At 37.5% G+C, this 25,708-nt stretch overlaps 1 protein-coding gene across 2 annotated transcripts in view; it reads left to right on the top strand.

Moving 5' to 3' along the window:
* DPP10 (dipeptidyl peptidase like 10) overlaps positions 1-25,708 on the top strand; it is a 265,798-nt gene that overhangs the window by 220,070 nt on the left and 20,020 nt on the right. For both annotated transcript variants that reach the window (XM_017820942.1, XM_017820943.1), the window contains exons 9-19: positions 2,427-2,581; positions 5,621-5,718; positions 8,329-8,452; positions 10,605-10,643; positions 11,728-11,835; positions 15,900-15,991; positions 17,503-17,550; positions 18,234-18,355; positions 22,152-22,199; positions 24,031-24,129; positions 24,238-24,307. In XM_017820942.1, the coding sequence (XP_017676431.1) occupies positions 2,427-2,581; positions 5,621-5,718; positions 8,329-8,452; positions 10,605-10,643; positions 11,728-11,835; positions 15,900-15,991; positions 17,503-17,550; positions 18,234-18,355; positions 22,152-22,199; positions 24,031-24,129; positions 24,238-24,307 (1,003 nt within the window). The remainder of the gene's footprint in view (positions 1-2,426; positions 2,582-5,620; positions 5,719-8,328; positions 8,453-10,604; positions 10,644-11,727; positions 11,836-15,899; positions 15,992-17,502; positions 17,551-18,233; positions 18,356-22,151; positions 22,200-24,030; positions 24,130-24,237; positions 24,308-25,708) is intronic.

Raw genomic sequence — 25,708 nt, 5'->3', positions numbered from 1 at the left:
TTAACATGGTAACAGTAAATTTAAGAAAAAAAAAAAAGGGGAACATATTATCTAGTTTGGTACAACAGCTTAAAATTAATACACATTTCAGTTACTCTTTCTATGGGACACATGTATTCTATAGTTAAATAGCTCGGTGTTAAATAATCAGTTACCTGAGGTATATAACTTCTTGCATGTAGAGGTTTTCAGGGCAGACCGGTTTTTAGGAATGGTTTAATGTCCAACAGCAAGGAACTTAAGCATGATCCTTAAAAATGGTCTGTACATACGTCTTGACAGCTCAGTAGTTTTGACAACAGCTCACCTCAGGTATTTTTTTAAAATCTCTTCCCAAGTGAACTTAAGTTAGAATGGTAGTTTGCATCCCTCAGCCTGCGTCCAGTAGTTACCCAGTTCCAAGGTTTCTTTTAATTTTTTGAAATGTTTTAGTGTGGCAGCATATTTGAAAACGTAAGGACAATGGACATTTTGGAAATGGAATGTAGTTTTATATGCACTTCCCATTCTTAAAATCTAACATGAAGGCATGTAAATTGAAGCATTTAAGCAGATATAGCTCACTGAAGTTGATACAGTATATCAAGTTTTTGCTAAAACAAAGTGAAGTTACTAAGAATCACAGCCACAAGAAGGAAAAGCAAAAGTTGTCTAGTTTGAGACTTGAAAGTTTCTGAAGTGTTGTGGAGATGATGCACATCCCAAAGCCTTCCTCCCGAAGCATGTCCTAAAGCCTTCTTGAGGTGATTTTGCCCATTCTTTTCCGAGTTTTTTAATCCCTGGCTCAAACAGCTGTTCCATTTCCTGACTTACAGAAAATTCATGGTGTTTCTGGGGATGCAGGCTGGCAGAACTCTTCTCAACAATACACATCATTAAAATCAGTGTTAAAGGGAGTTCTGTCAGTACATACTGGAGAACCCCAGTCCATGTGCTATGGCAGGAATGAACATACTGCTTCTTTCCCATTAACCACTGTTTAAGTTAGAGCAGTGCTCTATTTTCAGCAGTGTTTTTCACAGCATCAGAAGCTGAGCAGGCTGAATAGTGTCCTTGTGAAGTTAAGGGATTTACAGTTGAATGCAGCCCTGTTCCTCCTTTGACCTCATTTTTTTTCTTTTATCATTTGCCTGAATTTGTTATTAGCATTTTACCTTACAAAGCGTTTGGGAATAGCTTTTCTTTGTGTGAATAACCTTGTCTAAATGCAAACAGTAATATTTTAAAACAAACACAGTTGTGATTTTTTCTATCTGATATTCACCATTCATTCTCTGCTCTTCTCCTGTGTAAAAGGTTTTAGTTATCCAACCAGGGAGAGAAGCATGACCTAGAATATATGACTTTGAATATAGGTCTTGGCTTCATTGCATCAAACCTTAGATAATGCAACACATTAAGCTGCTTCAGAACATTCAGAATCTGATTAGCATCTTGGGGAGTCTCTGCTGACGATTTAACTAGTTTTGTTAGGTAGGCTCTCAAATTAGGTATGCAGTCAGGCCTTTGTTCCCCTTAGTACACTATTCTCAATCACTTTTCCAGCCAAATTCTTCAAAACTAAATACAGAATCCTTACCAAGCAAGTGAACATATCAAATACATAATGATAAAAGTCTGTCTTTTCCCATGTGAAAACAGAAGACAGGGTGAATTTGGAATTGCTCAGGAGCTGCTTTACTGGAGTTCCGGGAGTTTGACTGTTGCATTGTTGGCTGCTGGATGTTTCTGGTTTGTTTCTTTTGGATATGAAATACAATGACAATAAATGTGAGAAAACATTGCATGGCATCTTTGAGAATTACTTTCATTTGGAAAGCAAATAAAATTTGGATAAAAAGAAAAGTTTCATTTGGATTTTCAAAAAGTTACATTGCAGAAAAACTGAACTTCTAAGAATTAAAGATGTCCATTAGACTGAGACAAGACAGTCAAAATATTGGACTCCAAAAATGTTTACATAAATATCAGTGTGGGAGGATCTGCATGTTACTAGGTGCTAGAACTGAGAGAAATCAGGTATACTGAAGTTTTATATTAAGAGAAGAAAAAAAAAAAGATTGACAATCCTAAAAAATAACCAAAAAAACCCCCCAAAACATTAAAATGGTCCAAATAACTTAAAATTTAATTTAAAAAATCTATTGGAATGCAACAGAACTAAACATATGGCAGTTACAATCATCTTTCATGTTTAGATAATTTATTGATGTTGCTGGAAGTATCCATTTGAGAAAAATGGTTCAAGTTTGGTCTTTCAATATGCCTTGGTATTCAAACATTCAGCCCAAGATAATGTGAAATTACTGAAATAACAACAGACACATTTCAAATAGGCACAGAGAGAATAATTCAGTGCCAACTGAATAAACTGGAAACTATGTGATAGCTTTTTTTATGAACCCTAAGGAAATCTGGTTTTTCAGAGGAACTTCTTCATTCTCACGTTGCCCACTGGTGGTCTCCAGACGGTGAAAGACTGGCCTTCCTGACCATAAATGACTCTTTGGTACCGAACATGGTTATTCCTCGGTTTACTGGAGGCCTATATCCAAAAGGAAAGCAGTATCCATATCCTAAGGTAAGATGAGTGTGAGTGCAAACCCCATCTCCTCTTCTGTGTTCAGTGATAGTATTGACCCATATGGAAGGAGTGTTTCCAAACAGTAACAGAGGCTGGTTTGGTTCATGTTGCTTTTCAGTAAATAATAATTACATTTTTTTTTCAACAGATTGTAACACCTTTTGCTGGAAAAAAACTATTGGGTGAGGGAACAGCAAACAAACTAATTTGAAGTAATTTCATCATTGATATTTGGCTTGATAAAATCAATCCAGCACTTTAGAGAGAAGGGTAATACATTTAAAGAACTGCATAGAGAAAAGATACTGTCACAGCTGCACTGAAGTCACACACTCCAGTGTGCAGAGCCCGGAGCATGTTCCTTCACAGTGACGTAGATCTCAGTAGATTATGCTGTTATTAATAAATGTGACAGACAGTATTGAATAAGATAAACCACAGTTACATATTTTCGTGACCATCAAAATGAGAAAAAAATAGAAATATTACTGATTTTTAGATTTGTTTTGGAAATTGAAAGAACAGCCCGGACATGGATAAAATCTGGCATTGCTCCTCATTTGCTGGGGATTTTTGTGGGGAGATGCTTCCCTATCTGTTGTTTTGATCTTCCAGCTGATCAGTTTATCCAGCCCTTCTGTGCAATTTCAAAGTGTCCAAGTTCCTTTCTGACAGGTTATGTAGGTCCACATATATGGTACTCCTTTGACATTTCAGGGAAAATAGTAGTGTTACCCTATTCCTGCTGCTTTATTTTGGTGTTAGTTTATATACTTGCATTGGAAAAAGGTCTTGAGTGACAGAGCAAAGAAAAAAATAAGGAATATTTTTAAAAGTCAGCTTTGTAAACGAGAAAGGAGTAATTTTATTTCATTAGCAATTTAGCATAAAAGTGATACACAATACTACTTCAGTAATCTCATTAATGAAAAAACATTATTTAATGTCTCCATTTAATGCCAATTTAGATACTCATTAAACATTATTAATTGGTAATGAAGCCTGTGGTATAGCACCAGAGATTTAAAAAAAGATTTAGTCGTTATAGAGTACAAAATTATAACTAGAATTAAAAAATAAAATGAAACACGTCATTGGGAACACTGGAACATGCTCGTGTGTGTACATGTCATACACACAAACTGTGTTCTTAAAAAAAGAAAAAACAGAACAAGGAATTTTAAACTTTGTTACATTTATCGAGAACAAAGTAGGATTTCAATGCAGAGAGTTCTTGCACTACTGAACAAATGTTTTGGCTGTTGTGCAAAATTTATGCTGTTTAAATTGGCATGAGAAGACCCTGAGGGGTGGAGGAGTTGAGAGAGAGATGTGGATGTGAGAATTTTCTGCTCAGGTAGAACATTCACTTTCAGCTGCCGGAGATCCCTGCAGGCTGTGGGACCTCAGTGCACCGCTGACCACAGCTGGGGGGACAGACCCCATATGGGGCTGGAAGCCACAGCTACAGCTGTGGAGCTGAGTCTTGCATGTATCCACATAGCAGAGTAGGGCATACTGACTGTGTTTGTGGCAGAGACACAGGGGCAGCTTTGGGGCAGTTTAGTTATTCAGGCCTAGCACCAGCCTGGCCACGTTTGCTGTGCAGGTGTGCTTTGGAGTATCTCTGAAAACTCATACTCCTGCTGGGTGGTAATTAGTGATGGCAGCTCTGCCTGTGAGAGCACTTGGACACTACTATGCAGGCAATGTAAGGTTCAAGGGACAAAAGGAAACTGCAGTGGTGTCCTAAAGACTTGACCTTTCAGCGGTTTTCTTCCACAGTTATGCATTTGTGTAAGCTGTGTTTATGCAAAGGATGCCTGTGGAGGATGACATTTCTTTTGAGGCAAATGTCAAAATTTTTATGAAGAAAAAAGAAAAATAAAAATAATTCCAAGAGTCTAATTAAGTCCCTTTTATAAACATTTTTTTTAGCATTATTAAAATACACAAATGCCACTTTCTTGTCCCCCATGCCAATCAGAAAGGAGTGGATACCGCATTCAGACTTTACTGAGATAAGCCCAATTTTTAAAAGGAATTTGTGGGTGTATTTCAGCCAACCTGTTTTGCATTTCTGTATACCCCTGTGAAGAGCCAGATACATAACTTCATAGTTTATTATAATTAAATCTGTAGAATCAGTGATTTTTACCTTTTCCTTCCAATATCAAACAGGAGTCAGCCCTGTTGAAGGACGCACGTTTCATTCTGTGTATTCCAAGAGCATTATATAATGTTGTGTGACTCCTGTGACTTAAATGAAACAGAATTTGGAGATGATATGTTTAGAACAGGGATGTGGAACCAGAAGAATCTCCTTGCAGCCATTCAGAGCTTTCCTTTCTATCACCAGTGCTTTTTTTCTTCTCAGGAACACCCCTTAGTTACCAGGAGAAGCATGATTCCCACCTCCCTGTAGATCCTCAGGATTTATCAGTCTCTTCTCTATGAATATATATCAAACTGACATTTTATTCTCATTTTGCAACAGGAAGTATTTTGTTCCCCTTAGAGCTGGCCTGCCAAAGCGACTGACTTCTTATCAGGGCTGAAAATAGAGATTTTCAACTCAGCAAACCAGGGAAGAAAGACTGGGGGAAAATGGTAAAGAAAAACAAGGGAAGAGAAGAAATGCTATCCCAGATAGAGGTAGAGCAGCTTTTTGGAAGAAGGAACAATAGTGTCTGGGAAACAATTTACTGGAGGGTGGGTTTCACTGCAGGTTTAGGAACTGACTATGTTTTTGCAGCTGACTTTACTGGACTGGGCATAGCCACTTGTAGCATTGGTCACTTGCTCTGCACAGGAAGGTCTCCCATTAGAAAAGGCAGTGAGAGAATCAGTCAGTATTTCATATCTTTATCTGTGTGATTCAAATGGCTGTGAAATTAATTTTTAAAATTTAAGATATTTTAACTTTAATAACTTTTCATTATTCTAAAAATACTTAATTATGTTAATGAGTGAGTCTATTCAGTTGTTACTGATTCAGTGCCTCTAAAGCTTTTATTAATTTTTTCTTTCCCAAAGGCAGGTCAAACAAACCCAACAGTAAAGCTGTTTGTAGTTAATCTGTATGGACCAGCACATACACTGGAACTGATGCCACCTGACAGCTTTAAATCAAGGTATACAATTTCATTGTTTTGAAACTCGTGTTTGATTTAACCTAACTGTCTCTAAGTTAATCATTGCCTTTTTACACTTATCTTTGACTGGAATGCACTTGATCTCAGTCCCCGTGGCTGAACATAATGATAAAATAGAAGCAGCTGTACTGGACTGATGCTTCTCTTACAAATCACAGGGGTCTAGGATTTGCTCATGTTTGATGTCCTGGGAAGTTCCAATTTACTAGAAATATATATAATTAAAAATCCTAAGCTGTGATCAAGGGAGTTGAACTGCTGTCCTGCTTCTGAGGTAGTTACTCATTCACTCCCAGCCATTGCTTGCTCTGTGCCAGCTTGTTGCTTTTAGTTTCTGACATGAGATTGCAGAATTGTCTTGGAAATACACAGAACAGAGAATTGGGGTGTTCTCTCATTTAGAGAGAATTATTCTGAACCTTTCTCATCCCAGTGGACAGGTGCAGTGAGGTGGCAGAAGGTGAGGAGCAATGCCGCCAGATCACTTAGGCTAAGACAGTCAGGGCTGTGTTTCTCAGGAGAAACTGCTACAGAACCACTGAGCTGATTTAACATTCCCTTTGACTTTGAGGCTGAAATAATGAGGCTGGCTGAAACTGGTGACTCTCCTGCTAAAGTTCTTGTGTTAAGATGAGCTTCTGATTGCCTGTCCTTGCTGGAGATGCCTGAAATTTTTCTTTAAGGGCAAGAAAATTTTCATCCCCTCCCATATTTTTGTTCCAGTTTGTAGAGTTGCAGTCACCTTCATTAGATTCCCATTGTAGTTTCAGTACATATACTAATGATCTCCTAGCCCTAAAATGTTATATAATAGAGGTAATAATAATAATAATAATAATAATGATTACAGCAATTTCTGCAGTCCAGATCTGGCTGCTGTCTAAGGGCCAGAGAAGTGCCACTTCCCCTATTCACTCAGGGCATTTTCAGATGGAGAGCATTGTGAAAAGGAACGTTATGTTTCTACGTATGTACACACACTACATTATATTCCTGATAAACAATTCAGACTGTAGTGAAATTTGAACATATTTTTATGCATAGTTGATGGCAGAGGGAAAAAGAGGGATTATTAAATGACCTTTTGCTTTTATTTCAGTGCTCAAGAAGTTTATGTCAGTGATAGAAAATGATGTTATGGTTTGATTTGGACTACTAACTACTATATTAGCTGGATTCTGTATGCTAAATTTCCTATCTCCATCCCTCACTGAAGACTTTTTAAAATGAAACATTTCAGGACGTGGGATTGGAGTTGCACTCTTTGGTTTTTTTCTTGGATCATTGCTTTCTTGGATGGGTCAGCTGGTGTCATGGTAGCTCTTGTTTTACTTTTGGCATACATTTTTGCCCCTCGATAAGTTAAAACATTTTTTAAGCCAAAAAAATGTAAATATTAGACTCAACATACACTTGGATGTTATCATTCTGGTATCCACGTGTGAAAATATCTGTGCTACTAAAAGGGAAATATAAAAGCCAAAAGAAAGCTGTGTATACTGGGTTGTTTGGGTCTGTTCTGCAAATACAGAACCAGACTGGGGCTGTGTGAAGCTGCAGTGAATTTCTGTCACCTGCATCTCCTGTGTGTGGCATCAGAGCTGTACACAGCTTTGCTGTTGGTGCTTCTCAGAGTCTTTGTTCTAGTAAGGAGGCGTTTGAATGTTTAATTAAATATATGTTTTCAAAGAGTGATGAGATCTCCATCAGTTTTAGATTAAAAGCCTAATTATACTCAAGCTAAGCCCCTTGTTTTAAAGGGGGTCTGAGTTTCCAGACAAGCTCACTCTGCTGTTGCACATAACTCAGCTGGACTGTGAAAGCTTCCAGCTGCCACCAGTGGAGAGGTGAGGCAAAAAGCCTGGCTGAGATGACAGGCTGCAACAGGTCTTCTTCTGTAACATCCTCAGCCTGACAGCCTAGCAGGATTTTGTGAGGAGGGAGGCAAATTTTCCATACCATGAGTCTGTGCCTGGAAATTCTCATGTGCTCAGCCAGGGTTGTTGAGGGACGGACAGTTTTGAGCTATTTGTTAAAACAGGAACAGAAATACAATGATACTGAGTGGGACTTCCCTTTTATCCAGAAGTCCCATTATAAAACACTTGTTATTTTATAACAAGTGACATTTTAAAGTGGGCTCTGTCTGCACTCAAACATCACAGAATTACAGAACTTTTTTTTTGTTTTTTGGCAGTAGGACTGGATTCTTTTGCAAAAACATTTGTCTTCTGAAGGCATTTGGTATAGGAAAATACTGGCTTCTGTTGGAATTCAGTGCTTGTTTTTAAGCTGGCTGGAAAGTACATGGTTCATGTGTATTTGCACACATATGTTTCACAGCTGGTAAAGTTTGTGTATGTATATGCAAAAATTTCCCAGGGGAACAGTACACTGAAGGACTGAGCCTTTCCACTTGTAAGAACAGAGATACTGGGCACTTGGGGTTATTTTTTCCATCCCTCAGTACTGATACTGTCATGCCATACAAATCCAGCATTTGAATGAACTGGATGTATGCTGTTGTTTTTTTAAGTCTAATCCGAAATATCAAGTATCTGAACTTTGTGTTTTCAAATGTTTACTTAGGGAATATTATATCACCATGGTGAAATGGGTAAGCAACACCAAGGCTGTGGTGAGATGGTTAAACAGAGCTCAGAATATCTCCATCCTTACAGTTTGTGAAACCACAACTGGGGCTTGTACCAGGGTAAGTTATGTTTTTGGTTTTTTTTCTGGAAGATCTCTTTTCAAGGTTTTTTCTGCATTTTGTTTTCATATTCAGAAGAATATTTTTGAAAATGAGTTTGCAGATGCAGTAGTTGCAAGCTGAATATAATTAGTCAACAGGGAGGAAATAGATGTGAGAAGATTCCAAATGTGGTGCAATGATTTCATGCAATTAAGAGCTTTGAGTGACATTTTCGGAATTACTAAGCTTTGTTCATTCATTAACTTCAGTGGAAACTGAGGTTGCTGAACATCGTGTACTTGGGATATAGCTAGAGCAGCAACAAGCTTGTCTTCCCTCAGATATTTTCAGCTGACTGGTTTCTCCTCTCTTCCCCCTGCAGAGTTTCATTTTAGATCTTTCTGTCTCCCACAGCTTACGTATTTTTAAGGAAAAAGGTGTAAAACTCTGATAATTCCTTCAAATTCAATAGCAGAAACAAATAACTTTGGAAGAAGTCCTTGAAAGGCAAAAGGGATACTTCATTTTTGAATGTTAGCCGAACTGAAATACATTTTTCTATTTGAATCCAGCCTCATCTCATCCCTTGACTCTGAATTTGACTTCTGACACTCGTGCACTGCATCTCTCCATTTTCACAGTCAGTCTTGTATCTTGAATGCAATTGGCTGCTTTCCCATTCTGAGTCACGATCTCTTCCCAGAACCAGCTAAAAGTATAAATATTTTCTATACATGCTAATATCAGTACCAGCAGATGCTCCAAAGTAGAGGGTATAATTTGGCAGAGTAAATGGTTGTGAGCGATAAATGTTGGCCTCTGAATCAAAAGGCTCCCATCAGTGTCTGCTGCTGAAGTCAGTCATGATGCAGTGTTAGAGATTGTTTCTGAGCTTGTCTGCTTCTATAGCTACACAGTTCAGGTTGCTTTTCCTGACTCAGAAATTATGAATAAATCCTCGAAATACGGATTAAGAGTGTGACCATGGAGATTTGTGTGTGACCATGGAGGTTGCTGTTAAGCTGGTTTCTGCAAGCCTTATGCCTTTTTATTAAGAAAGTTGTCACAAACCTCTGTGAGCAGTCACTTCTGAAAGGGAAACCTTTATGTGCTCCAAGGTCAATTGGACTTGTTTGAAGTAGGTATCCTGGGAGCTGTAATCTAGGATATAATGCCACAGAGAGAGACACTGAGAAGTCCCATTCCAGAAGACTTAGAGTGCAGCAAAGGACATTTTTAGGTGGGTGAGGAAGGAGAGCAATGCAGCGTCACCATAGTAAGCTCAGCTCAGGCTCATGCCTGTACCCATGAATGGTTCTATTCTGCACCCACTGGGATAAGGTGATGCTCTTGAAATCCCTGATGGAAGAGGAAAGACCTTAATTGTGACAATTTAACATTGTATCACATCATTTGATTTCAAATTTAAACCTTTTTTTCCCCCTAGCATTTTGCACATTTTCTCAGTTTCAAAAAGTACTGCATCAAACCAGCTGGTGTAATAGCTACAGATTTTTATTTCTCAGGCCATATATGTACAGATGCTTCTATAGCTAATAAATTTTCATTACTTCAATGTGACTATGAAAATTTGCAACAGTTGACGTATATTATATTTTTTTTCCCAACAATGTGTATGTGGTATTTGGGTTTTTAATTTCAGTTAGCATGGTGTGAAATATGAGTATGAACAATAAAAAAAAAATCATTTGTATTTATTTTTTGTTCTCATCACTAATGCCAGACTACAACCCATTAAAACAAGAGATTGTAATTTGACAAGGTCTCACAATTTGAGCTTGATGCTGGCTGTTTGCCCAGTGTTGATGAAGGACCTAAAATATCCAGTTGTCAGATGATGCCTAGAGGTAAAAAACAAATAGAACTGCCTGTGTAAAGCTTCATAGCTAATCAGAAAGGACTGAAAACGGCATTCTTAGGTCCCCTGTGGTGTTCTACTAGAAACTCTGAATAAAGCAGCTGACTTAGTAATTAAATTATTGTTTGTTTCAATGGAAGTGCCGACAAAGGGATGTGAAGATCATAGCATAGTAGAAAAAAACCCCCATGAAATAACTAGAGACCTTTTGCTGAATGTGAGAAATATTTTTGACCTGTAGCTATTCCATAAAAGAAATTTTTTTGGTTTTTTATTTTTTTATTTTTTTAGAAATATGAAATGCAGTCAGACCTGTGGCTTCCTAAACAGGTACAGTATAAATGCTGTTTCTGAGTGTATAATATATCATTGTTTCATCGTCATTTTTATTTAATTATGTGGTATTTTATAAGCTAATAAAATCCCGAGACACCTGTGTGGGTTTTGGAGGCAATATTCCCTTCAGTTTCCCTCTGTCTTTAGCATTCAGTTCAGTATGCACTTAGATGACCAGCTGATTAACTACCTAACTCTTGGATGGTTAAAGACAGATCAGATGAATCCCATTCCAGGCATGTCCTATATACTGTGCTGATTTTTTTCTGATTAAAAAATAAGCTCACTAAATTACACCCAAAGGAGTTCAAGGATTAGAGGTCATATGGGCTGTAATTGGAATATGTAAGTATAATATTTCTGAATTCACACCCAGAACAGTATGTTGAACTAATATGTCAGCAAATTATTCCATTTTCATAGCTTCAGAAGAACTGTCCAATAAATGGATGAAACGCATTCCATTTAAAATACATTTCAGGCTTCATTTTGCAACGTGCAAATGAGAAATCATTTTAGCAAAAAACTATGCTTTTATAGCAAGCCATTTTCATTTAATATTTCTGTGTAAAGTTAGACGTGAAGGGATGGTATCACATCATGCTACAATTTGTGGTACGACCCTGATTCAGAATATCACTTCAACGTGCTTATTTTTTCCATATAACTTTATCAAAATCAGTGATTGTTAAGCACATTTTGATGGGTCCAGACTACCAAAACTTTTTTTTCTCCTCATCATTTGTAGAACTTATCTCTGTCAATAACTGTAGTCTGTAAAGGGAAGTATCCTGGAAAGTCCCACTGCATTAGGGATGAGATTACCAGACCTTTCACTGTAAGGGAGAGTTTACCAAGGTGCTTTAGGACAAGATTGCACATGGCATGAACTCCATTTAGCTTTAGCCACCACATTTTTGTTAATCTTAGCAGAATAGATTTAAAACCTAAGGATTTTTTCCAGTTGACTCATGAGCACAGCAAATACCAAAACCAAGGAGACAAAAAGCTTAAGCTGATCTTTTGTTTAGAAGTTTAATGAACAGTGTGACAAACTGACACAATCTTACTTTCGTAGAATGAAGAACCGGTTTTCTCCAAGGACGGCAGTAGGTTCTTCATGACTGTCCCAGTGAAGCAAGGAGGACGGGGCGAATTTCACCACATAGCCATGTTCATTGTGCAGGTAAGGTTTTGGTTCTGGCTGTTTTTAATATCTTACTGGTCATCTAGGACTTTTATTGATGACACAAGACCCAGGCAAAGGTCTGCACTTCATCAGAGTCCGAACGCTTGTGTCATCATTTGTCCTATCCAGGTTGTCACTCGCTGCAGAGGGGACATATTTGTAATTTCTTCCAGAATAAGTGGAGGTTTCTCTCTTTCCTTAGACCTCTTCTGTGGTAGCACATGTGTTCACTAAATGGAAGGTACTTCCCAAGTACTTTCTCTGGAAAATTCCGTAGTTTTTTTGTACCTGTGTAGGAAAGCAGAGATGTTTTCTTGTTAAACCCTTCTGTCAATAATAATGTTTTATAGCCACAGAAATTCAAGAGACCTGCAGAATCACTATTTTTACCCTCTCTACATACACTATACATGCATAAGTATAATTTTAAATGTCTGTTCAGAATCTGACCTTACACAGAACAGTAAAGGAAGGAAATATCCAAACTTAAAATTTTGGGAAAGTTAGGACTCTTTATTACCCTTTGCAACATTTTTCAGTGTCTTCCATTTCCCAGGGTCATTACTTTTCCCAAAGAAGGATCTGAAAGAAGATAAATTTGCACTAGGACTTTGAAGGTCACCAGTATGAAGTTGTGATGAACTAATAAAGGAAATTATGCCCTGGAACAGAACACTCCAAGGCATCTATTTAAATCAGCAGAGCATTAATCCAGGTACTTTAGCAGAGCCATATGAGATAGGAGGGATTATCAAGGTACCCAAAACATCAAAATAGCAGACTTGGCACTGGGAAAATCTATTATCTGCCTTTATGACAGTGTTCTGGTATGAACATTATTAAGTCTGAAATAGATTCACAGTGTGCTGCAGACAGAACAAGAACAAAAGACCTTTAATGAAAATTTAACCTGAAGAAGCAAGAATAAAGATACTCATTCACTAGAGTAAATATATCAAGAAAGAGTCAGTGAAGATAAAAGGGATCAAAGACATGTCAAATTCTGTCTTCTAAAGAAAACAGTAACTCAGATGACAGTTTGGTAAAGGCATATTAGTACAGTAACCACATAAAAATTTACACCAGAGCAAAACTATTTAGTCAGTCAAGTCTTATTTTGGTATCTTTCCCACTATGAATAACTGTCTTTAAAATACATGAAATAGTAATGGTCTAGATCTGAAAGTTAACTTGCAACATTCCCAAGGATGTTAGAGATACAATCAAATTTGCCCTAAACCTGTAGGCTCTGACATTTCTCACTGCTAAAAAGCCCAGGCAACTTGATCCTCATTCAGGAAAATATTTAAGCAAAAATTAAGCCCACTCTTATTCAGTAAGGTGATTAAATATATAGCTACTTTTAAATGCATCTTCACACAATTTAACTAGAATAATGTTTAAAGTCAAGGTGATGATTCAGAGTTTTGTCCCTTTCAGGCAGAATTAGAGGCCTGGGTACTGCACAGCTCCAAAAATAAAAAATACTTCTATTTTGACAGCCATCAGCATGAATAAACAAATCTGAATGGTATAACCAATGACAAATTTGGCTTTTAGCATGCAGTTGCTCCTAATAAGACGGAAACATGATACCCCATGTATCAAGCATTATTCATCAGTAAGTAACATTCTGCATGATAATGGGGCTGACACAGAGCAGTAAAGGACAGGAAATGCTTTTATATGATGTGTTTTACACACTGCATTAATCTGATTGTCCATTATTTCTAAAGCAAACATGGAGGCATAAAAAGTATATTAACCGTTGCACATAAAGTCTTTTGTCACATTACATGTTTGTCACACCTTGTGAGAGCCACAGCAGCATAGCAGGTGCTTTGCAGAATTTAAAGCAGTTGGGAGATCACCAGTACCCAGATGATCACAGCTTTTCCATGATGGAGCTCGGGTAACACTGGAATTTGGCATTTGGATTCCCACTACTTCTCTGTGCTACTCAGTATAGATATTTGTTAAGGGAAATCAGCCTCTGCATGTGGGAAAGTTAAAACACAGAACCAATGTGAACTTGCAGGGACAAAGAAGTACATTTTAGTGGCTCACTTTAATCACTGAGGCTGATTTGTCAATCATAAAACAAAGTGCTGACAAATGGTGGTCTTTCTCAGACTGCATTTCTTTGACTGTACTTCAGAAAAGCATGTGCCAATGACACAATCAAAGCAGGTTAGCAGAAGCATCTAATTACATCTTTATGCAATGGGAAGGGACTGTCTAAAAGATTACTGTCTATCATAGATTATTTACTGCCTGGATGTAGAGGGATAGATGTGTGGTTTATTGTTTACAAATGCTTTTAGTAACTTATGAAATATTTAAAACAAACTAATCTCAAAATGGGATTGAATCATGTGTTATGTATCTAGAAATTTCTTTCATGGAGTTTTGCAACTCTAGAAAGTCTCTTTTTTTCCAACCACAAAATAAGAATTATAAAGCTACTTTAATGGATCAAGGCGATAACTTCCTGCAAGCTTCATAAATTATGTATTATGGCTGTAACCTTGAAAAATAACCATGTTTATTAACGCTTGGCTGGGCTTTTTATTGCTGTTTCTTGTTAGATCCTATGATCTTAATATTTAAATATCTCTTTCAATTGTTGCAGCTTTTCTCTCTTGAGAGAAGAAATAGTCACTTAGGATAAATCACTAATTTGTATTTTAATCATTCTTGGAGACAGCACTGAATATCGTAGTCTTCCTGAATGGAGAACCCTCATCATAAACATATGTACAGCACCCAGCACAATGTCCTGATTTTGTTTGGTACTTGCAAGACTTGTCAAGAGTTACTACATCATTCTTTCCTTGTGGATCTGGTAGAAAAAAGATCAATTCAAGATTCTGCCTTGCCAGTTCCTAGCATTTCTCATAGGTATGCTGGAGCATTTTATGCTTTCTAGTTATTGCTGCCATTGATATGGAACTCAGGATATAGTTCAGAAATACATGGATTAAAAAAAACAAACCCTTTTTGCCTTTATGACTTTTTGTAGACCACGTAAGCACTGAGGCCACAGCGATTAGGTATGGCCTGGTGCTGCAGGTTCACAGGCCACAAGGTCAGAAAGCACCATTAGATCCTCCATCTGACCTCCTTCGTAACTCCTACCGCTCAGTTTTGCCCACTCAAGATGAAATATAAGCTGAAGTATCACCTCTTTTCTTCATGAAGTTTGTCTTGAATTTGAAAAGAATTTGTATATCCAAGCCAAGCATCATAACCCAAATACAGAAAAAAAGGCTCTGTTCAAGTAGTGAGGGTTGAAGTTTTAATCTTCAGTAGCCTAAGCCAAGATTTTACCTTTTGCAGTAGGACCTTCTCAGTCTTCATGTTCTGCTGTTTTTAACCTGTGTCTGATGAGCAGCCTGCTGCAACTTCCAACCAAAGAGTTGATTTTACCTGCGTTGCATCCTGATGTTTCCTAGTCCAGTTCCTGGTGCACTGGCTGAGAAAAGTGTCATCGCATTCTTTGAAAGAATGCTTCGAATTTCCCCTTGTAGCAGTTATTTTCCTGGGCTCACTGGGGTAGAAAGTGCTTCTGAAAGGAAACAACATGTGCTCACCAGCTTGTAAGCATTTGGTTCAGTTGCCAAAATTTGAAGCTACTCTTAGCTGCTTCTTATAGGCGCTGGATAAAGAGAGGATTCTCCATGGTGCACAGTGGAGCAGAGGAAAGATTCCCTGGAATGCCACTGTGAAGGAAAGAAACACTAAGAAAAACAAAGCATGTGGAATGGCAAGGTTCTTAGCTTGAAGTATTGGACTTACATTGTTTGTTGGCATCTGGGCAACTGAAAGAAAAATTGTAATAAAAACCAACATTGTTTTATGACTTTGAAAAGTTTATATATGGGGGGGAAGATGCTTGAAGTTCAGGCCTATCAGAATGTGAGGTTTGTGATTTAAAGATGTTATGTTGCATATTTAAGTTTTAAAAGCTGTAATCAATACTGACATGTGCAGACAATCCTTCTGGACAAAGAAAAATATAACAGGTAAGGTGAAAGTCAGTGTTTTCCATCTCTCTCCAGGCTAAAAGTGAACAAATCAGTGTGAGACACCTTACATCGGGAAACTGGGAAGTTATCAAAATACTGGCATATGATGAAACTACTCAAAAGATGTAAGCACTATTCTCTGTATTTGTTTATGAAAATATCTGAGTTATTAAAGTGGAATCCATTTAACGGGAAATAGCATATCTCAAGCAACAATATTTCTTTCATTTTTGAGCATTACCATAACTCTGACACACCTGAGTGCATAAAGTGCAGTTGTAAGACAATTTATATGTCATTCTGTTGTGTGTGTTTTTATGCAGAGGAAAAAGAAGCGCACACTGTGACATCACTTACTCACTGTATTTTTCTAAACAAAAGAAATCAACACACAATGCAGCAGTAATAACGTTTTTGGTGACTTCTTTCCTGAAATCAGACAAGGAGTCATAGTAAATTTTACTACTTGATAAAACATCAAATCTTTAGTTTTTATCCTGGCTTGATTACTGCATGAGGCCTCAGAGTTTTGGGGATCTGGTTCAATCTCATAAATTCAAATTATTTATGGAGGTTATCAGAACTCCTGATTCTAACTCAGCTCACAGAGAAATATTTCCAAAGCCCATCTTAGTGCTACAGTAGAAGGAAATGCAGCACATACTTTGCTGCTTTTGGGGGGGAGTATAGAACTGACATAAAATGTCTGAAGGCTCCACATAACTTCAGTGGAACTTCCTTAGTTTTCAATTTTATCTACCCATGGCAAAAAACAGACATTCTCATTTTCTTTAAAATAAATGATATTTCAGCAGTATCTGAGGCTGCAACATATTTGAGGCTGCAACAAGACCTGTCTTCTCCACTAGTACTGGAGAAAACCCTTTTTGACCAGTCCTTCTTTGGCTTCTGAAAATATATCCATGGACAATTTCTAGATACTTCTGAAAGGTTCAGGTGAAAAAATGAGGTCTGGATGCACTCAGCCTGCAGAGAGGTGACAGACCTCATGTGGGTTGTCTCAGCCTCTTGAGAGGATTTCCTTGCCCTTCTTCTGCCTATCAAGCAGAACCTTTTGGGGATCTCACCTGGGAAACACCAAGGGCTTGTCTTTGTGTTCTTGCAACACCTTTACTACCCAGTCTCTTTCCACCTGTGAAAACTAGATAGAAGAAAAAGTTTTCCTACAGCTCAAAAAGGCTTTTGGGTATCATAAGACCTATTGTAATACATGATATAATTTCAAACATGATTTAATTACAAACCCTCTTGGGTTTGTATTGCAAACTCTAGAGTGAAGGAGAAACTTTCTCTTCTGTATTTGTAATGTGCAGAAAGGCATCGTGGTTGCTACTGGAGCTCCTTGGGCATTACGGGAATTAAACAGAAACCATAAAACATTGTGTTCATCACTGTTAAAATATGAAATCGTATGCCATCTGAAATTACTACTCTATGTACTGGCTCTAAATTTAATCTTGGAAATTAGGTTTGTATATAAGTATTTTATCTTCATGGATATTTGGGAATTTTTCTTTTAAAAAATGGATGTCTCTCATTTCCCTAAACACTACCCACATCAGACAGTTTACCAAACTGAGTTTAACTTTTAACTTTTTTCATCTTTTGGGCACAGTTATTTCTTAAGCACTGAAGAATCCCCAAGAGGAAGACAGCTGCATAGGTAAGAAGTACATGGGGCTGTGACAACAGCTTCTTCATCCAACCTATAAGTGCTATGGTGCTTGGGTAATCATTTATATTGTGTAACAATTAGTATGGTTGACTGTAGCAAGGAAAGAATCACAGCTTTTATAAGTTAAACATGTCAATGATATTTTAAATTTCCTAAAAAATGAAAAAGATTTTAACACAAAATATTTTTACCAATTACATCTTTACTAGTCCTTTATAAGCATCTAAAAAGCTAAACCTAAAGGCAAGCATTTAACATGACTGTGTTTTAAAAGTATTAAAATCTTCTAAGTAAAAATATTTATAGGGTTTAATCATGTAACTTAAAATGTGTGGGCAAAGCACCTCATCCTTGCACAAACTCTAGTGCTTAAACCTGAAGTTAATGAGGCTTTTCATTGTGTCCTACTAATACTGTTACCCCACAGCACCGCTACTTATTGGAGTCCCAGTCTTGCTTTGGGCAGGTTTTGGATCCTGTCTATGTTGCCCACTTTACAGAACAGTAGCCCACTGAGTCATCTGAAAACAGTTTCCATCAGGAACAAAATGTGTCAGTGGTGTTTAAGAAAGTTTGGGGACTGAAACAAATTTTTTCACTTTGATGAGCTAATTCTTGGTTTATTGTATTTTATTACAATGTAAAATGATTCTGATTAATTTTTTCCACAGTGTATCAACGGTGGGATCATTGAATCGTCAGTGTCTCTCATGTAACTTCTTGAAAGACCGGTGCACATACTTCAGTGCAAAGTTTAGCCCCATGAATAGGCATTTTCTACTGCACTGTAAAGGTAAGTCAAATGCACAGTGTGTAGTAGTGCATGTTTGCTTCTGAATTAATGTATTCTTTTGAGAAGGGCATTAGGCTGGAGTCTAACAGTTGGCTCAGTATTGGATTACTCAAAGTTCTGTACAGAGTCTATTCCAAGACTAAGTGAAGATGTTCTGTTTAACAGCTAAATAACAGGTGATGTCAGAAAGCTGCTCCAATCCTAATGCTTCTGTCCAAGTAGTAGACATTGACTTAAATTCACCCTAGATAAAAATCCTTCACCAAAAATTTTGGAATTTATGGTGATGGTACTGTGGTTTGTAACATCTTCATTATTTTATATATAGGCTTTGATCTTGTGTAATTATACCTAGTTAAAAAATGAGGGACTGCTTTCTGGTACACTGTTTCTCTGTGTGTGCAAACATGTACGTGCACAGTGTATCTATACACACCCCCATATGTATGTGTGTATCTTCCAAAAAGATTAAACCAGGTGCGGTTTAATCCACAGAGCCTCTCTATCAAAATAATTGCAATAAATAACTCCTTGTGTTTTATTTTTAGCTGTGTTCTAGTAGCACTAAATGGCACCAATTGGGTCAGAGTTTCTCTATAAACAGAAAAATAGAACCATCCCACACTGTGAAATTTATAACCTACACCCAGGAAATAAACACTAAGAAATAAATAAGATTATAAAAAAAGGTTCAGAAGAGCATGAGACAATCAATAATAAAGTGTATAGCTAGACCTGTTGTCCTTGAAACTTGCAACATTTTACACTGTCCTCCCAGTATTTTTTTGCATAGTTAGAATCAGACTGAAAAGAGTAGAACACAATTCATCTGGAATACGTATGAATAGCCCATTTTATTTTCATGCATTTTTCTATTTCTTTTGCAACTCCACTTTTATTTTTGCACAGAAATAAAATATCTGCCGGCTTGAGCATTGAATCTGTCCAAACAAACAAACTATGAATATATATTGGCTAAAATAAGGGGTATGGTTTTTTTTTTTGGGGGGGGGGCTGTGGAAATACACCTACAATGCAAAGCTGATTAGAAAAAGAACATACAAACTGTATGGTTTATACATGGTTAAATCTGCAGCATGATGTTACAGAGCTAATCCTGAGATCCATATCTGAGTAAAGACTGCACTAGTAATGACTTACTCATGCTTTAAGCAGAGTTTTCCCTTGTTCTTGACATAGTCCCTATGGGGTAAGTCTCAGATTCCTGCAAGAGGGAAGATTGGTAAATTGGGAAGTTTATTTTCCCTGAATCAGTAATGTTCCAGAGTCCAAAAGGACAACTTCCTGTTATTATTTTTGCAAAATATATTCAGCCTGTATTTTTTAATGCATTCCTTCGATATAAAAACATGAATGCCAGCAGAAAGTTGTGCATGGAATTACAGGCTCACGACTTTCATTGACTTTGGAGGTGGCAGTTGTCTGTTTGAGATGATAAGGCTGTAGATCATCCTCCCAGGACTAAACCTACACTCCACTGAGTTGCAGCCAGTAGACTGCTCTAAGCTGCAGGTCGTGGGCACAGATGATAAACCACTTTCTCTAAGTTTTTCCTACCTCTAACATTAATGCATAGTTGTCAGCTTGGCCTTCTCTTGTGTTTCATCAGAGCTTGCAGTTACAGCAGTGGTGTGGCTCTTGTATACTGCCACGGCTCTGTGGTGCATTGGGTATTTGGGAGTATCAAATTTTATGGCAACATCACCAGAGAACAGATATCAAAACTCTTCTGCAGGGTGCTGCTTGTAGGAGCGTGATGTAAACTGCTCCAAGGAGACAAATGACACTGCATCTACTTGCATCCACACTTGTTTTCCCACCACAAAAAGCCTTTGCCAAATTGTTACAAAAGCAATTTGCCCAGAAAAATCATTGGGGGACTCTGGACTAGTTCGATCTATACAAGTTTCAATTCTTCCACCTCCTGTTTACCCATGAGCACCTTTATTAAGATACTTTTTCCTTCTTAGTTTTCCTCAGCCAGGAGATCTGTCTCAGTATATCCATCTCCAGAGACTCTCCTGAGTGAGGAGTTATTTGTAGCCTGGTAGGTGGAGGAGACTCTACAGCCTCTCAGTTTTGGCAAGTGCATCCTTTGCACTTATTTTCAACACTCCTTGTGAATTTTTTCCTTTAGCACTTCATAAACACCAACAGATATTAATCTGTCCACTCAAATAAAATACTTCACAAAGAGATTAATTGTTTCTCCCCTTTTATACAACAGAAAATAAGCTCTGGGTTTAGGGTTAATAATAGGAGGTCAACGGGAAATCTAAGTGCTGTGCTTAGTTCTGATGTGCTGTAACACAATGCCTGTAAGACAGGTCTGTCTCTTTTTATTCTGATTAGCTTTTTAATCTACTACAATCTCCATTTTTCAAAATGTGTCATCATCCTTCAGTCTTTTACTGTGAAAATCGAGCTGGCCTGGAAAACATCAATGCTTTCCCGCTCAAAAATGGTCTTTCTCAAATAAGAATTTAAAGCAAGATGACAAATTCAGAAGAAGCAAAATGAGCTGGGGAAAAAAATCAAACAAACAGAGACATCTGAAGAAATTACCTTCTTCAAGAGCTAAGGCAGAAAGCCGTGATTTCTCAGCAATCTACCTCTAAGATTTTTGTCAATAGTTCCTCTTGAGACTAAATGAAATTGATAAAAATCTTGTGGAGGCCATGAATGGCATCATGCTTCTTATTTCAAGTATTTACATTTCCCTAGGCTCATGCCATAATTAATTGAAAGACAACCTCCTGAAACACATAAATTACGCTCTGTCTGTGAACTGCTCTCAGAAGGAATTGTTTTTTCTCAAAAAAGGAGAAGTTGTAACTCCTAATTTCAGAGGGTCTGTGCATTCATCTGCCATGGGGTCCTCAGGGACATCAGCTTTTCTGCATCATTCTTCCTAGCCCAATACTGACTGACTGCTTGTAATTTAAACTCTTGTCTCACTAAAGTAAAACTAAGCTTCTTGTGTGCAAATTTCACGCTGGGGGTGGGAACACAATATTTTCTTTTGCAAGTTTACACTAGAAGAGTCCTCAGAGCAGGTACAGCAAACTCGGCTCTGCTTCTGAGTATGCTGAATGCTTGGTCATCCCAGTTTCACATACCGTCTTGTGCATTTGCACAGCAGCTGTTGACGTCAAGAATTATTCCTGGTGCACTTAGTTTCTTAGTGTAAATTAAAAATATAGTATCTGAAGTGGAATTAGATTACATTACACCTAGATTTAACTATGATGCTGTTGGTTTTGCAGAGCTGGCATACCAAAGACGCTGCTTAAACAGATAACAAAGTGAAATATGTGAGAATTTCTCAGCACTTCAATAGCTTTTCCACAGAAAACATAAGTGAATATTATCATTAATTCACCTCCCAGTCAACCTAAAGTTACTGTTTCTGAAAGCCAAACTGATATATTTTAAACAGTGCTATTAAGGACCTCCATAATTTTTTTATTCTTCACTTAAAACTAAAACATAGAGTTTATAAAAAAAAATGGTGCTCCTTGTGGGTGCAGGGTGTGGGTACAGAATCTGGACTGCTTGCTGAACAGGCAGGAGGACTCTGTTTCCCACTTTGTTGGTACTATAGTCTAACCTGTGTCCTTCCCAGTGGAGTTAGTGCTGTGTTTGAAGGGAAGCATTTGTACGGAGCTTCCAGGATCCCATCTTATGTGGTAATTGCTGCTGTCACCTTTTTTATTGAACTGCTGAGTACTAACTACCCTGCACTGCCTCTGTTTTTCTTCTCTCCTCAAAACAGGACCCGGTGTTCCAGTTGTTAGTGTGCACAGTACAAGTAATACTGCAAGTGAGTATACCTTATGAAATACTTAAATTTTATTATCATCCCTGATTGTGTTGGAGAGTTTGGGAAAGGGGAAAGGCCATTGCAAGTATGTGAAAATTAATAGATGGCTTATTCATATAAAGTTCTTTTAATTACCTCTTAGCAGCATCCACATCAGCAAATGATAAGGAAAGAAGTTAATCAAATTACTAAATCTTTCCCAGGCTTTCCAGATACGTTTTATGCTAAATGCATATGACTCATCTTCTGTTTACACTTTAGCTGGCAGATTCGTCTTCATTCTCTTCACTTTCTGTGTAAATCATGCTGCCATTACAATACAACTTTTGTATTTTTAGAGATATTTTTAAAGTTACAGTCCAATTATGTTGAAGTAAGGTACAGTCCTTGGACAGTTGATCATAAAAGCTGACCTACGTATGATGAACTTAGTCCTTATCTTATATTTCTCAAATCAGAACGACTCCACTGACATTTTCAATTAAGACTTTTTAGGAGGATATTCTATAGCTCTATTTGTCAAATTTTATACATTATTTTCTGTATATTTACACCAAATCTGTTGCTGTTTCCTGGCTGCTTGAGGTGTTTTGTAACAGAAGACTGTCCTTCATCAGTAGAATTTTCCCCACTTGGGTATTTCTGTGGTGCAGCAGAGGTGACAACCTTGCTACCTTCAACTCCACTGCAACCCACAAACATGAAGGTGTGGATTACAGGAATGGGGAACTTTATGGCTTCTTTTTTTTTTTTTTAATGTCACTGTTAGTGTTTGTAAAGCTCAATGCCATAGCACACCAAAGGCAGCTCATTAAGGTGCAGCAACTGCTCAAAGCGAATTCATTGACTTCTATAGAGCTCCTCAGTCCTGTAAAGGCAGACTTTCACTCTTTATTACCTGCATCTAAAATACTGTTGGTAGTGAAATACTGAAATAGAGATTTATGTGCAACATCTTAGAGTAAGGCAAAGTAAGAGGGATATTGTTTCTTGTAACAACGAGAAGCCAAATAATAAGAGATATAATTTACACTAATGTTTTAGTGCAAGATTAGATTATCCTCTTCAACCCATAAAAGAATGATTAAGGACTACTTCAATTATTCCATCCCCAGACTGTAATTATTCCATTTTGGTTGATTGCCCAGAAGAAACATTCTCCTTAGATTATCCAGTTTGGGCCCTAAGTGAAGAGTTTGTTATTTAATTAAAGAAATCTAAATTTTGGAAACAAGATCAGTAATTTGAGTAAAAAACAAACAAACAAAAAAAGAGAACAAATTAGTCATCATTTTTTCATGTGTAAAAGGACCTCTTCAAATGTGTCTGCAGCTTTAAACCAAGCTGCAGCTTTAAACCAAGAATGTCCCATTCTTGGTTGAAGTGCAGAAGACACATAAGGACATGCAGTGACCACGTAGAGCTGTGCTGGCTAAATGCTGCCTTGGAATAGGTAGCTTGAAAAGGATGCCTACATGAGGCTTAGGATATTGCCCAGCAGAGCAGCCTTTTGCTCTAACAGCCTCTGTTAGTATTTATCAGAGATACTGGTTTTCATTTGGCCATCAGCAATTTCATTGGTAGTGCTTAGTGAAAGCAAAGCCTGCTGAAGCCAGAAAATGGACTAGATGTATATCTTTTGAATTAGATGTTTGCTCAGCTCCTGAATTGCAAAGTAGTTCCATTATAAAAACCAGTAGTTACAGAAGGTATTAATTTACAGGATTTATCATTGCACATTTGTCACTTTTTCTTTAATGTTTTTGAATCTTGATTTATCTCTGGTGTGATGTGTGACACCTTTCAACATGCTTTTTCTTCCTGTTTCTAGAGTTTTATATTTTGGAAAATAATGCTGTGTTGAAGGAAGCTGTTTTTAAGAAAAAGAATTACAAGACTGAAATCAAAATGCTTCACATTGAGGATTACGGTAAATCTGACAAAACGTTATTTTAGAAAACCAAAATCTTTCTTACAATGCCACTCTTTTTCATCTGTGTAACTACCAGCCTTTAATGTTTTTCTCTTTTCTTAAAAGAATTCCCTTTACAGTTGTCACTGCCAAAAGATTTCACAGATCGAAACCAGTATGCCCTTCTATTAATAATGTAAGTATCTGTGTAGAATCACTGAAAATAAAAAAAGTACATCATAGAAAACATTTAACTGTTTAATTAGAAAATGGTTTGTTCTTTACCTTGTGTAGGAAAATTACCTCATGTATTTGAGCTGATAAATCAAAAGTCTTGTTCTTGAGAAGACTTTATGGTAGGTGCTGCCTGGTAGAGGTGCCTGGGGTTTTTTTGAGCTCGTCAAACCTAACTCTGCTTCTCTGTACTTTTATGTACATGAGGCACTGGCACTTCTGATGGTGTAGCTGTGAGTAGTTCTGCAGTCTTTCCGGGACCCATACTGATCCTACCCACAGAGTATCTCATTCAGAGCATGTGCTCCTTTTCATCCCTGATAGAAATGGGTAGAGCTTCTGAGAGGGGCTCAGTTAAGATGCATAAAGCAGAAACTGCTTTTAGGAACACTGGAAAGAAGAAAAAAATATTATTGAGCATCAATGGCTGAAGGCACTATAGGCATGATCCAAAGACTATTGATGTTTGTAGAAAACCTCTGTGGGAGGAAGGTGGCAACTCCCTGGCAACCTGTCCAGCTCTTTTAAAAAGAAACAGGGTGCATGTTTCTTGCAGAGACAGTCAGCCTTTAAGTTACATGTCTGCACAATGTGAGCAGAGGAAAAGAGCGGAGTCGTGAGTGTGCCTGCAGCCTACCTGGGAAAACTGGTGATGGCCAGCTCAGGGCACCACTCCTTTCTCTCCACCTGATCTCAGCATGGATGTAGAGGGCTTTTCTGTACCTGCAGATCATCTTCCAATCCTATCTGTAAGGAATTGATGTGAATTTAGTAACAGAGGTGTAGGAATGCACTGCTAAATTGATTAATTCAGATTTTTTGGTTGTATTTATTTGCAGTTGTGGAGACTCTCTGCTTTAATTGGTTCATGAATACCTTTTTCTTGTGGAGGAACATGACACATTGATATTATTTCATCTTTGCAGTATTTGCTAGCATGATTTTGGAAGCATGATTATATTTTAAGGAGCTCTTAAAAGTGTGCCAAAGGCAAACTGACTCTGAATTGACCCCAGCAGTACTGCAGGGACTTGCAAACATCTGTGCTTATTCCTTTTTTCTGAGACTAAGGAAACACTAAGATGTTGGCAGTGTAATCCTTCCCTTTTTAAGTATCCTAGTAAATACATAACCTGCCATATACAGGTATGGTAAAATATGAGGTTTTATACTCATGTAGAACTACAGAAGACAGAAGGGAAGGATCAGAAAACTGAGAAGCCCATGGTCAGAAATTACAGGAAAATGAAAAAAGAAAAGCTAAGGAAATTATTTTGAAATGTATTTTGATACTGAGGTGGTGAAAGAACTGAGAACAGTATTGAGGCAAGGTCTGAGTTTAAACTTAACAAAGTTGTGAGTA

The sequence above is a fragment of the Lepidothrix coronata genome, unplaced genomic scaffold, assembly GCF_001604755.1.
Source record: "Lepidothrix coronata isolate B3197 unplaced genomic scaffold, Lepidothrix_coronata-1.0 Scaffold86, whole genome shotgun sequence".
Taxonomy (NCBI): Eukaryota; Metazoa; Chordata; class Aves; order Passeriformes; family Pipridae; genus Lepidothrix; species Lepidothrix coronata.
The sequence above is the reverse complement of the archived record's forward strand: the minus strand, read 5'-3'. Positions and strand labels throughout refer to the sequence as shown.